The sequence below is a fragment of the Rattus norvegicus genome, chromosome 10 (assembly GCF_021556685.1).
Source record: "Rattus norvegicus strain SHRSP/BbbUtx chromosome 10, alternate assembly SHRSP_T2T, whole genome shotgun sequence".
In the NCBI taxonomy this organism is placed as follows: Eukaryota; Metazoa; Chordata; class Mammalia; order Rodentia; family Muridae; genus Rattus; species Rattus norvegicus.
In genome coordinates, this window is record NC_141543.1 from 64967627 (window position 1) to 64982424 (window position 14798).

A 14798-nucleotide genomic window follows, 5' to 3' on the forward strand; every position below is an offset into this window, starting at 1 on the left:
AAGACAAAAAAAATTCACTTAAAATTAACCAGGGACACTTTTCATCAATAAAACAAAAGAAATTGATTAAATCCTTTTTCTTAACTCTTTCCTCTCTCCCTGAATGAGCGCTTGATCTCTCCTATGAATCAAGCCTCCTTAGACAATACCTTCCCCATGGCGATGGGACGACACTTATTCGACCGGTCTTACCTCCCTCTCCAGTGATGCACGAGCGATGCAGCCTGAGAGTCCTCAATTTCTCCGCAGATCTCCTGTCTCCGTCGTCTGGTAGTTGGCCGTACTTCGGGGTCCCTGTGTTCGGGCGCCACTTGTCCCCGCCAGCGGGGACCCAGTTATTCAGGGTCCCAAAGGGGCGCTACCCTTGGGCCTAAATGGGGGGCGAGAGAAGAAGGAGACCAAGCAAGATTGTATTGTCAAGGTCTCGTTTATTGGGATGAACGTTACAGCTTTTAAGGCTTTCAGGTAGGGGGAGTGACCTTTGTGAAATATGAAGGAGGGGGGAGATGAGGGTATAGGCAGTGATAGCTGGAGGCAAAGAGGTCAGGCGATGAGGTCAGGTGGTGGAGACACTGGGTGTTGACTGAGGAGATCACTGGTATCTGCTCGAGCTGAGGCATCCCTTGAATGTTATCTTGTGTATCTATGTTTCCTGTGCCGTAAATTCATGGGAGAGGCTTTGTCCAACAATCTTAAGACTTATGGCAGTCATCTTAGGGGTGAGTCTCTATGGCCAAACAGCCCAGAGTCACTTTGAACCATGCAGTCAAAAAGCGGCTAGGCCCAAATCCAATATGGCTCCGTGCACAAATCTCCATATCCTATATCAAATTGTATACATAATCAATATTGAAACATTTTGAATCACACTTTTCTGCCGCTATATATGAGGTTGCACCATGCTTGTGGCTCTGCTGTAGCTATTCGGTATATAGATTTTGGTCCCAAGTTTGATCCATGAGCTGTCAGACATAGGTATCATAGTATCCTATAATTAGTGTCTTTTTTCTTGGTAAACACATTTAGGGGTGTTGTCATCCTTCTTAAAGTATCTTCTGTGTTTTATCTCCTGGGTGCCCATGAAAGAAAAGGAACTATTTAGTGGCATAGAAAAAAATGATGCCTTAATTTTGTAATATTTATCAGTTTTCTATGGGCACTGAAAATGGGTTTTATTGGATAATGCAAAAAGAATCTTGACCGTTTTCTCCTCCCAAAATAGAAATAATGATCTTGGGAGTTTTCCTCCAAGTAAGGAGAAGACCTATAATTGTCTCTAGGAAAATCAATCTTTACTCTTTTCCTTGTCATTGAAAAAGTTTTAGAAACAAGGATGATTGTACACATACCTTCAGAAGAAGAGAGCAGTACTGCCACATGAAGTACTGTGGTGATTCCTAGATTTCAAGATTTTGGAGAGATTAGGATGACATCTGTCCCAGTATCTACAATGCATTCATTTTCAATATTATTTATAAATGCCTTTAGTTTTGACTTCTGATCACCTAGAAATTTGCCAAAAAACATTTATTTTTGGTCCCTTCAGGGTTTTTACTTTTATGTATTGAAAGTGCTCTGACCTTCATACCTGAGTTATTAATGTCTATTTTCAGAGCAGTATCTTTTGTGAATGAGACATAAAATGGTTGATTTAAATTTGATATTAGGACTTGAAATAGCCACACCCTGGGTATTTCCTGACAAGGAGTTACCCTGTCTATCTCTTGTTGGTCCACATTCATTAGTCCAGTGTGCGCCTTGGCCACATTTTCTGCATTTTCCAATGTGCTCAGGATTTCTTTTCAAATTAGCGAGGCTCTGCCTACATTAATTTTGATGACTTGTTTATTATAATTAAGACATTTGGAAGTTTGGATTTTCTCAAAAACCTTAGAAAATCACTTCTCTTATTAAAGTTATATCATAAGAATAAGAACCAATATCAGTCATATTTCTATCTTATTCTTTTTAACTTTATTCATTTTAAATTATTTATACCTGTCTATGATTTTTATACCCAATATCCTTTTTCTTTAGCATTTAAGAATAATTCCAAATATTTTTGCCTGATAAAAGGTTCATCTGTACTCAGATTTCTTCTTGCTTTCTCTCTGTCTCTCTCTCTGTCTCTCTCTCTGTCTCTGTCTCTCTCTGTCTCTCTCTGTCTCTCTCTGTCTCTCTGTCTCTCTCTCTCTCTCTCTCTCTCTCTCTCTCTCTGCTGTTCAGCTGAAGGTCTCATGTCGTTGTTAGCTACACCTCAGCCCTTCTGCTCACAGGGAAAAGAAGGTTCCATTACACCACGAACTGTTCACTGGCTGTGAAGGTGTTAGCAGTGGCTGCATTAGGCGGGGGACACTGTGTCCTCCCATGAGAGTGTAGCTTCATATTAGCAGGCAGCACTTGGTGCTGTGCCAATTTACCCCAGCTAGCATGTGCTCTCACATTTCTGGATCACCATGCTGTGCACTGCAGCCCCACCCGATTCAAAGGCCAAGACTATGCCTCAGGGATACTGAGTTATGCAGGCTGAATTCAATCACTTTGTATGTCCCAGTTGCGAACAGAAGCACAGCCTCCTGCATGGCATGGTCGTCAAAGGCATGTACCTGCAACAGAAGAATGTGTGCCAAGTATGGACCTGCGTCCCCTGTGGCTTGGAGAACCTGTACCAGCTTTCCCATGGCGTGGTCTACTTGTTTTTATTTTATTCACTTAGTTATGAGCCATTAGTATCACTCTTTTGTTGTTCTATCATCTAAGACTCAGTCAATAAGAACTCTACAATATGGCTTGTCTCGTGGTCCGTTCCCACCCATCTTGGAGCCTTGAAGGGTACTCTTACCTCTAACAGCACTAAGCTATTACTGGAGTGACCTTCTTCAAAGACTGAAGAAAAATCCACAATAAAAAGCAAACATTAATGATTATTTATATATGTATATAATATGTATTTGTGCTTATGTAAACATTTAAACATATACATACTATATACAATCATATATATGTGTATATATATATACATCTATATATATATATATAATCTTAAGAAACCTAGACAAACAATTACAACATAAATTCATTATTTACATTAAAGGGGGTTGTATATAATGTCATAGGCCAAGGGAGATTTTATTTGGTTAGATAGGGTAGCTTTCTCTAGTTCAGTCCAAGAAACAGACAGTTAATTTTCTTGGAAGAAGTTCAATGCTAGTGGACCACATCCTTCTCTTTTGCAATAAATTGCTCCTAAGGGAATATTTGGGACCTAGGACAATTGCTAAGCTCCAGTATCACACAAGAGATAAGGTCTCACATTGGTTCTGCTGGGAAATAGATGGATAGGTAAGTCCTTTGTTAGTCCAAGTCAGGAACACTAGAGTATTCCTAGGGTTCTGTTGAGAAATAGAGCTCACTCTACAGTCCTGCTACAAGAGATGTGTAGGACTTCCATGGCTATGAAAGGAAGCACCTGGCTGTCATCTTATTAGACTCCACTTGAAAGAGAAACAGCCTCAGAGTCTCAGGAAAAATTTCAGGTTATACAGATCAACATAGAGGACCAAAGAAGAGGCATCAGGTCATTGTGATGGTGGCTGGGACAGACACAGGCAATGTGGTAAGCTCAAACTGGGGTGGAACACCATCCTTAACGTAAAAAAGGTTTGCTTTCCAGCCCCTAAGAGCAAGGAGAGGATGGAAGCTATGATCACTGGCCACTGAAAGCACAACCAAGACCTGTCAACTGCAGTGCTTGGAAGGAAAGAAAATACTCATTTCAAAGTCTTTCCAGCCAAAAGACAGGATTTCCAAGGAAGTCAGTGCAGTCTACAAACATTTTTATTGATGGGGTCCAGAAAACAGACTGCAGGGAGAGACATCCCTATGGGCAGGAGGATAGACAAGTGAAAGAAACCTTATACTTCACATGGAAAAAATCCTGGGTGTGTCCTTTAGAGTCACTGTGAGTGCCATACTCTCATCCTAGAGCACTCATTCAGATAGTACAGTATTCTGGAGGAGGAAGGGAATATGCTTTGCCTGAGAAGTTTCTTCCTGTAGGATACATCCTGTGTACTATGGTGTGCATTAAAACAAGTGTGTAGTTGGCCCATAGAACACAATTGAAGACAGAAAAGAAGTTTTAATTGATTGCTTCTTAGGTCAGAGGGCAGTCCCTCCTGAAACTCTTCCACATAAAGTCGGGGTGACTGGATTTTTGTTTCTTTCACTTTTGTATGCCCCATATTCTGAGGGCAGAATGGAGGAACTGAGGTGTGTACGTCCAGTATGCATGCCTTCCTGGCTCAGGAGACATACGACAGACTGGACTCACTTTGCTCCTGCCATTAGCTCTGACACTGCCAAATCACAGTGGTGGAGAAAGGCTTGGCGTTACATGTGGCTATGAAGCTGAGTTCATCAATCATTGCGGCAAATTATTGTTGCGTGAAAATACAGACAGTGAAATTTAATTTCAGGCTAGCTAGCCAGTTCTGGAAAAGCTTTAGAGTCTTTGGGAACTAATAGGAATTTAGTGAAGGGATGGGATAGAGGTTGCTGAAGAGATACCCCATATAAAAGGAAGAGAATCAATGTCCAGCATGAAGTCTAGGTAAGGGTTGGCAGAAAATCTTCCTGGCTAAGAAATTGAAAACTATTGCATTTGACTCACAGAACAGACACAGCAAAGGTGGGACTATTGTGAAAAAGATAACAGGCAGGTCCCTAGGAGATCACCTAGACTGGACTATCCCTGAAAGACAAACTGAGGAGGTACAGAGCAGGGTCTGTTAGACCACCAGTAAGAAAAGGACCCTGTCATGGAACAATAGCTATCAAGAGGAAATAATCTGGGTCCAGACATGGGCTCTGAAAGGCTATTTTTCTGTCTTAAGTACACCACATTACAGTATGTCATTTGGAATCACAAAGAGTAAAGATCACACCAGGTTCTGCTGTTTTCTGGTGTGTGACTTTGAGGCAACTCACAGACCTTACCTTCCTCACTCAGCACAGGATTAGAGAAAGGTCAACTAGCTGTCACTCTGACTGAAAATTCAGGAGGTGGGGCATCTGGGTCTAAAGGAAACCACTAAAATCAGGTCTGCTGTTCTTCCTATTCTACTTAAACCTCAACTGGAACTGAGGGCAGGAAAACATAACGCAGCCTTGCCGGACGGCCACAGATCCTGCTTGAAGTTTAACTAACTCATGGAAGCATCTATACAGTTTAACGCTGTTAGCCTTTTGTTAGTGCATTCTCTAAACTAGCTACTAGCTTACTCTGATTTACCTGCCATTGCCTCTCTCCCTGTGGCTGTCACTGCCTGCTTCCAGCTCCATCTGCCTCCTTAAAGTCTCTGTGTCTGTCTCTTACCTGCTCTTCCTGTGTCTCAATCGGTGTCTCTGGCTGCATCTCTGTCTGGCCAGAGGTCCCGCCCCCACACTTCCTACCCCAGCTCCAGCTGTCAGCTCTTTATTATATAAAAACCATGTTCCAGTCTGGACCAATCAGCAGCAGGACAACAGCCAATACATCTCTTCTGAGTTGCCCTTCAGCACTGAGAGCTGTTTGACCTTCACCAGGGCACCTTGCTTTTCAATATGATAATCTCAGAGTATCATCTTTTGGGCAGATGAAGAACAAGCATTTACGTATAAACAGTTGGTGATGGGTCATAGAAATGACAATACCAAAATCAAGGCAGCACTTAGCTCTCTGACACACAGCAATACAGAATCACACCTTCATACAAAGTGAGGGAAGGTCATGTCAACAGCTCAGTTTCCCAAAAGTGTCCTCAGGGTAAGGTGATCATTCTTTGATCCTGAAATCTCAGGTCTGGCAGAGTCAGGTTTTCAGTGAAGTATATTCTGTCCTAATCCAAGGAAGGAGCTGCTCTCCCAGATCCCCAGCACCCTGATGCCTCTCCTTAGCTGTTTAGATACTTGCTTGTCGCTCTTTATTTCCGCCCTTGTCTGTTACTGCTGACACTGAGAGCACATTCTCTTGTGCACAGATGAGTTGTATTATTCTAGCTGCATTCACATTCTACGTTCCAGTGACATGCTGTGTGTCTCTCAAACAGGGCATGTTACAATTATATGTATTATGTTTTCAGTCTGGAGGAGTACATAGTTGTGAACAAGAAATAGAATGACTGCTTGACTGCTTATCCATGAATTGAACAAGGACAACAACAATAGACAGGTTAATGTCGACGTGTGTGTGTGTGTGTGTGTGTGTGTGTGTGTGTGTGTGTGTGTGAGAGAGAGAGAGAGAGAGAGAGAGAGAGAGAGAGAGAGAGAGAACAAATTAATAAAGGAAGAGGCCATGAATCTAAAAAAGAACAATCAGGGGTTTGTAGGAGAGTTTGGAGCAAAGGGGGAAAAGATGTAATTATATTATAATCTCAAAAGATAAAAGAAATAATTTTTAGAAAGGCATCAGAAGGAATTAGCTCATTATTTGAAGTGAGACTCAAGAAATAAGACGACTGATTTCATTGGAATTGTATTATAATCATATTTTGATGGGAAGGAGGTTAGAATTTTTATGAGAATAATTTTTCTCACTCTAGAATATGGGGTATTTATCCTTCTCTTTTAAAATTAAGAAACCCACCTTCTAAAAATAAAATTTTATAGTTTTCTTTATCTATATCTTAAGCTTTACTTGTATTTATTCTTAGATATTTTATAGATTATTTTGTTCTTGCCATTTTACTCCTGTAATTTTTACAAAATTCTAGTATGGTTACCAGAATTGGGCAAACCAGTTGTATGTGTGCCTCTAATCTCTGTCTATCGTCTAGTGAGTAATCTCCCTTCATAGATCCTAATGTGGCTCACAGTACACCTTGGCATGAGTGGGTGTCACACTGCTAGCCTTGAGAACATCATCTGTTCCTTCCTACAGAGGGAATTCCTACCATGGAGGAGACACCCCTTTAGCTTTGCCTAAAAATGAGAGCAAGAGTCAACTTGATATGGTCGAAGCCAAAGTCCGAGATTTTGGAGTTCTGGGAAAGTTCTGCGTGCATTAGACAGAAGCTCTCTGAGTAACAGCTTCCTCAGCTGCAAATGGAAATAAACGGTCAAACAATGCAAACAAGATGAAGAACTCCAGGCAGAATCTCAGAAAGTTCTGGAAAGATGCTTGCTAGTGTGAATAGAGCTCAATGAATGAGTGTCATTGACACTAAACATTCCAGGATACATTACTATATGGACATTCTTAACCTTTAAAACTCTGTGTAGAATCTAGAAAACAGTTTGTATTTATTAGTGCAGGATCATCCATCTTAGTAGAAATCGCTTTAGGTTCCAGAAATTTGCTTAGTTTCTTCCTTCAAGGTTTCTCAGATTCTTGGATTTCCTCTTGGGGTTTCAGTTTCTATAACTGTAGGTCCTTTTCTCATTACATTATTTTCTTTGACTTTATCATCTGAATTTGAGGAGTACATCTTAAGTTTGTATATCACAAAATGTGTGCCTATTTCTACGGCACCCATTTAATGTTACCAGTATCATATTAGGTTCTAATAGTTCACATATTATATGTTGAAATGCTTTAAAACAAACTATAGTTATTGTGGTATTACACCCCTAAAAATTCATTCTGTATATCAAAAAGAAGCATCTTACGTACTTCCTCAAAAGTATCTTTACCCCAGTTTAACTAATAATAATTCTTTATTCTGGTCTATCATTGGCCCATATTCAAATTTCTCTAGTTATTCTGCAGACTTTCCCTTTTGATACATTAGACCAAATGAAGTCTAGTCCAGAATCTTGAGTGGCACATGGTTGTTAGTATTCCTGTTGCAGACTTTAGTCTGTAGAAACTTATTTTGTGTGTAACAGCTGCCTGAGGAGGGTACCATGCTCTCCCTACCCAGCATCAGCATCCCTGGAGCTTGTTGGAAGAGTGAGTCCTCATGATGCGGCATTCCAGAGCCAGGGAGCTCTGCTGTTCCACCAATGGGTTCCGTCACCAATTGGTATGCATGGGAGTTGTTTTCTGCTTTTGTGTATAATAAATAGTTAAGAACATTTTTGTACATGTTTTCCATCTTCTTAGGTGTGACCAGGTAGATAACCATTTGATTAGCCTTTAGAGAAATGTCAAACTGCATTCCAAATTGGACATACTGTTTCACATTCCACCATCAGGGTCCTAGGTCCTCCCTTCTTCTCATCCTTGATATAGTTGATGTTACTGATTTATTGACTCTGTAGGTGTGAAATGGCATCTCATTGTGTGTTTGTTTCTTTCATTCTCATTTTTCTTTGCTTTTTGCTTGGTATTTGTACACATAGATAATATTTCCTACATAGAATATAAAATATATGAAATATTTTCTACATCTAAAAAATAGACAGCTATACTTTCCAGGAAATAATTGCATAGACTCAAAGAAAAACTATATCTTATATTATTTCAGTAAAGCTGCTTACAAAAATATATGCTAGAAAATGCTTAAATGTATCATTGTTAACTCTGTTCTTGCTTTCAAGTTATAATTGTTGCTTATATATTCTAAACAAAATTTTAAACACTATTCCTCGAATGGGACACAGTGGCACCTGCCTATCATCTCAGAACCCAGGAGGTGGAGGTAGAAGAATCTAGGTCATTCTTAGCAAAGTTGAGAATTTGAGAACAGATTGGGCTATATGTGACTGTTTCAAAAACTTAACCCTTCCACATTCTAAGTTCTTGAGATAATTCTTTGAAGCACAAATGGTTTAATTATTTAAATTAATGTTATATGTATTAATTTAATTTAATTTTACTTTAATTACAATTTAATTTGATGGTGTTTTCTTTACTGACATTTTGTTGTGTGGCATATATTTTGGTGTCATATCTAAAAACCATTGATTTATTTGAAAATTTAGGCTTATATTTTCTTCTAAGACTTTCACAGTTTTAGCTCTAATATTTTAGTCCTTTGCCCACTCTGAATTCATCTTGTAAATGATATGAGACAGAAGTTCTAATTCATTTCTTTGCACACAGACAAACTGGTGGATATACATAAGAAAAGGTTTTGTTTCCTTTCTAATGTTGAGCTTCATTTTGACTTTAAATGTTTTTCCTTGTTCCTGCTTTCCTTTGGTTTGCTTTGGTGCTTGTGTGTTGTATTTTATTGTATCTTGTGAAAGTGTTTGGAGCATTACATCTTTCTTTGCTGTACTGATAATATTCCATAGAGTCTGATATATGACATAATTTTTATTATTTTTAAACATTCAATAATTTAGATAGTGGCACATAATTGCACACATTTATGGGTACTCTATGATAGTTAAACTTATGTAGAATAGAAATCTATAAAGTGGAAGGAGAGTTCTGGGAGGGATGTCGGGGAGGTTGGGACCAATGTGTAGTTATTAAGGAGGAAGTGACAGTGTTCTAACACACATTCAGTGGTCCTACTTGGCAATAACCTATTGCATATTTTATGGAATTCAGAATTCTAAAATACCTTTTTGTTATTAAGAATATCTAGTAAAGTCGTTTAACAATTTTTCCAGGTTAATGAGGCATTTTAACTTCTAAATTTGTTACTGTCTTCTTTAAGTTCTGTTGATTTTTAATTTTAATTGAATGTTTATGGGAGGTCATAAGTTGAATCATTACCATTGTGAGACTAACTTTGCAGTCGTGCTATGAGCTTTCCTCTTAGCACTGCTTTCATTGTGTGCCAATTGTATGTTGTGCCCTCTTTTTCATTAAATTCTAGAAAGTATTTATTTATTTATTTATTTATTTATTTATTTATTTATTTATTCCCTGTCCCAGTGATCACTGAGTAGAGAGTTATTCAGTTTCCAGGAGTATATAGGCTTTCTGTTGTTTCTGTTGTTGTTCAAGATCAGCTTTAATCCATGGTGGTCTGATAAGCTACAATTGTATATTTCAATTTTCTTGGACCTGTTGAGGCTTGCTTTGTGACCAAGTATGCAGTCAAATTTTGGAGAAGATTCCATGACGTGTTTAGAAGAAAGTAAAATATTTTGTTTGGGTGATACCTGTAGATATCTGTTAGGTCCGTTCGATTCATAACCTCTGCTAGTTTCATTATTCCTCTGTTTAGTTTCTGTCTCAATAACTTGTCCATTGGTAAGAGTGGGCTGTTGAAGTCTTCCTCTATTATTGTTTGTAGTTAATGTGTGATTTAATCTTTAATAATGCTTCTTTTATGGATATGGGTGCCTTTGCATATAAGGGCATAGATGTTCAAATTTAAGAAGTCATCTTGGTGGATTTTTGTTTCTTTGGTGAGTATAAAGTGTCCATCTCCATCTCTTTTGATTACTTTTGGTTGAGAGACTATTTGATTAGATATTAGGATAGCTACTCCAGCTTGTTTGGGTTCATTTGCTTGGAAAACTTTTTCCCAACCCTTTAAAGTAATGCCTTTCTTTGCTACTAAGGTATGTTTCTTTCATGCAGCAGAATGATGGATCCTGCTTGCACAAGCACTCTGTTAGCCTGTATCCTTTCAGTGGGGGATTAAGACCATTGATGTTGAGAGTTGTTAATGACTAATTATTGTTAATTCCTATTATTTTGATGTTGGTAGTGGTACTCTGTGTGTGTGTTTCTTCTTTTGGATTTGCTGTTGTGCAATTTTCTATTTCTTGTGTTTCGTTGGTTGTAGTTCCCCTCATGTGTTGGAGTTTCCTACTAGTATCCTCTATAGACTGGATTATTTTTAAATTTTATTTTGTCATGGAATATCTTGTTTTCTCCATCTATGGTGATTGAAATTGTTGCTAGGTATAGAAGTCTGTGATCTCTTTGAGGCTGTAAGACATCTTCTGATGCCCATCTGGCTTTTAAAGTTTCTGTTGAAAAATCTGGTATAATTCTAATAGGTCTGCCTTTATATTTTTCTTGGTCTTTCTCTCTTGTATCTTTTAATATTCATTCTTCGTTCTTTACACTTAGTGTTTTGATTATTATATGGCAAGAAGATTTTCTTTTCTACTCCACCACTTTCTTGGTGTTCTATAAGCTTCTTGTTATTTATAGGAATTTCTTTCTTTAAGGTAAGGAAATTTTCTTCTATGATTTTGTTGAAGATATTTTCTGGGCCTTTGAGTTGGGAATCTTCATCTTCTATTCCTATTGTTCTTAGGTTTGGTCTTTTCATAGTATCTCAAATTTCCTGGATGATTTGCATTACAAACGTTTTAGCTTTAGCATGGTCTCTGACCTAGGGATCAATTTCTTCTATGTTATCATCTATGCCTGATATTCTCTCTTCCCTTTCTTGTATTCTGTTGGTGATGCTTATATCTGTAGTTCCAGTTCCCTCTCCTAGGTTGTCCATCTCCAGGATTGCCTCAGATTGTATTTCCATTATCATATCTTGAACAGTTTGACTCATTTCTTTCACCTGTTTATATTTTGTACTTTTTGCATGTGTTTCCTCATATGGACCTCTACCTGGTTTCCTGTATTTCATTAAGAGATTTTATTCATTTCCATTTTCAAAACCTATAATGTCTTCATAAGATTACAGTTAAGGTATTTTTTTCAATTCAAGTATGTTAAGATATTCAGAGCTTGCTGTAGTGTGATAGATGAGTTCTATTAGTGACATAGTACTCAGGCTTTTGTTGATTTTGATCTTATGCTGGCCTTAGCCATCTGGTTGACCCTAGTGTTGGCAGAACAGATAGAACCTGATGAGACTAGACATCTGGGGCTGCATATAGTGCTGGTAGTCCCTGATATCAACAGGCCTCTGGAATTGCAGGTAGTGCTGGCTGCCCTTGGTGGTATCAGGCTTCCACGGATGCAGGCAGAGCAGGTAGACCTTGATGGCTTCAGACTGCTAGTTGTCCTGGATCAGAACAGACTTCTAGGTATGCATGTAGAGCTGGTGGTCCCAGGTAGTTGCAGGACCCTGTTTGTCCTGGGCTACAACAGCTTTCAAGATATAGGTGGAGTTGTAGCCGAAGAAATGGAGTGCAGAAGGGGAAGGGAGAAACTCTCCATTGCTGGGTTTGTCCAGAGGGGGTGGCAGGCAGGGTATTAGAGTAGGAGTCTCATCTGGTGGTTTCTGATGGCTGCAGGTGTCTGAGGCTGAGATTAGAGGTGTGGAAATAGAAGATGGAATGCAAAGGTGTCAGGGCAGACCTCAGCTTCTGGGGTTGCTGGGGGCCTAGCAGGCAACAGTTTGGGGCTTGGGGAATAACTTGGTTGCTCCTTGCCTACTTAGGTGCAGATGGAGATATGGCCATGGAAATAGAGTACAGAGGGAACCTATCTCTCTGTAGTCTTATGCAGTATATGATTAGTAAGTTAAGTAGAAAATTGGAAGTGAAGTGTGTTCATTGATATAATTGAAATATGATGTATATATTTATTCTGTTATCATTTTCTTTCTTTTCATTTTATATGAGCTCTCATGGAGCCCAAGCTGGATTCAAAATCACTATGTAGTGGAGGCTAGCTATTAATTCCTCAACTTTCTACCTCCATCTCCCAGAGAATCAAAAATGCTTCTCTCTGACTTTGCAATTCTAGACAACAGAGGTTTTGATCTTTTTTCCCATTTCACTAAAGCTTTGAAGAATAGTATAGATATCCTAGGTCTTCACTAAGTAGTTTTCTTACCTACTAGAAACATGGATTCTAAAAAGCTCAGAAACATGAGCTATTGTCTTCAGAATATTACGTTTGTGACACTGATGGGTCAGAGCAGATGCTGCCCACGGATCCAAGAGTAGTTTGTGTAGTTATGGCAGACTGAATCCAAATGATGTCAGATTTCAATGTAGGTAGTCATAGCCATCTCTTGAGATGGAAAAGCTGTCTGGGGTTAAGGGGTTAAGGATTGTTACTAAGTTAGTTGTTTGGCACTGAACCAGGGGAACAGTTGGCATTCAGTAGCTATAAGACACATGAAAGTGACTGAACAAATCTTCCTCGATCTTCAGAGCAAAGCTAAGTAAAACTACAGTACAAGTAGAGTCACATTAGCCAGATAAAATATACAGGAGCATGCAAAGAGATTATTTCAGTGGTTATTATTTACATCTTGCAGAATTTTCTGGAAGAATATCCTCAGCAGACTATATTAAATGTCCAATGCATATACAAGATGATTACTACACAAACACTGTCATTTCTCTAGAGATCAGAGAAAGTTTTGCTGAGCAACCATCTAGAGGGAAACAGCTCAGAAAGCTAACTCAGGACATTCCTTATTGACTTCTGTGCTCATGGCAAGAGGGAACCAGACCAGCACCTTTGAATTCCTCCTTTGGGGACTGTCAGAGAAGCCACATCAACAATACATTCTCTTCCTGATCTTCCTGTGGATGTATCTGGTCATTGTAGCTGGGAATCTGCTCATTGTCCTGGCAATTAGTACTGACGTTCGACTCCACACCCCCATGTACTTCTTCCTTGCCAGCCTGTCCTGTGTTGACATCCTTTTCACCTCCACCACAGTACCCAAGGCCCTGGTGAACATCCACACCCAAAGCAGGACCATCTCCTATGCAGGATGCCTGGTCCAGCTCTATTTTTTCTTGACCTTTGGAGACATGGACATCTTCCTCCTGGCCACAATGGCCTATGATCGCTTTGTGGCCATTTGTCACCCTCTCCACTATACGATGATCATGAGCTTCCAGCGCTGCTCACTCTTGGTGATAACCTGTTGGACCCTCACAAACCTTGTTGCCATGACACACACCTTTCTCATATTCCGGCTCTCCTTCTGCTCTAAGAAGGTCATTCCAGACTTCTTCTGTGACCTGGGACCCCTGATGAAGATTGCTTGCTCTGAAACCCATATCAATGAGCTTGTGCTTCTCTTCCTGGGGGGTGCAGTCATCTTAATCCCCTTTTTGCTCATCCTGGTGTCTTATATCCGCATTGTAACAGCTATCCTCAGGGTCCCTTCTGCCCAGGGGAGACGCAAGGCCTTTTCTACCTGTGGGTCACACCTTTCTGTGGTGGCCCTGTGCTTTGGGACAGTAATAAGGGCTTACCTGTGTCCCTCATCCTCTTCCTCTAACTCAGTGGTAGAGGACACAGCAGCTGCTGTCATGTATACAGTGGTGACTCCCCTGCTGAACCCCTTCATTTATAGCCTAAGAAACAAAGACATGAAGGGAGCACTGGTCAGAATTCTCAAGGGCAAAATCTCCTTCTCCTGGGCCCAGGGACTTCTGCAGAGAAGGTGAAGGGATCCTTAATTTCAGAATATTTCAGAAATTTCTACCTCAATGTGTCTCCTTCTGAATCTCACATTTGCTTTGTCACAGTCCATTCCCTGACTCATCACCTCAAATTTCTTAGATTTGAGGAAAATGAAAATGTCTCTTTAGGCTTTGATTTGTTATAAATGGCTTTTTTGTCCACTTACTTTATAATCATATGCCCCAGAATGATGATTTAGTCAATGATAGGTAGAGTACAAAACAATTGTTTTTATGGGGAAAATTATTCTGGATTTGAAGTCTCATTTTGTTGTCCAAAAGAAAATGAAGATTTTGAAGAATATCATCCACAATGCATTTTGATCATATCCACCCTTCCTAACCACTTTCTCCAATGATTGCCCATATTCCACTCTCAAATTCATGACTTCTTCATCTATTGTATACACACTTATACATGTACTCATATGTACATATCTTCTACTGACTGAAACTAACATTCCCTACATACACAAAGGGTTTTGATTGAGTACTGGGATGTTGGGAACCTACCACGGTTGCTTTCCATAAAGAAAGTTGATTCTTCCTTTGATTGATTTGGC

The 14798-nt window shown here is 39.4% G+C and overlaps 1 protein-coding gene across 1 annotated transcript; it reads left to right on the forward strand.

Moving 5' to 3' along the window:
- The first annotated feature begins 13248 nt into the window (after window positions 1–13248).
- LOC148002959 (olfactory receptor 1P1-like) lies at window positions 13249–14220 on the forward strand. The gene has a single exon (XM_087575119.1). It carries the CDS (start codon window positions 13249–13251, stop codon window positions 14218–14220), a length of 972 nt encoding a protein of 323 aa, XP_087431245.1.
- The last annotated feature ends 578 nt before the right edge of the window (window positions 14221–14798 follow it).

Excerpts from the sequence above, each read along its gene's own strand:
- LOC148002959 (XM_087575119.1), top strand. The coding sequence starts at position 13,249 with ATGGCAAGAGGGAACCAGACCAGCACCTTTGAATTCCTCCTTTGGGGA.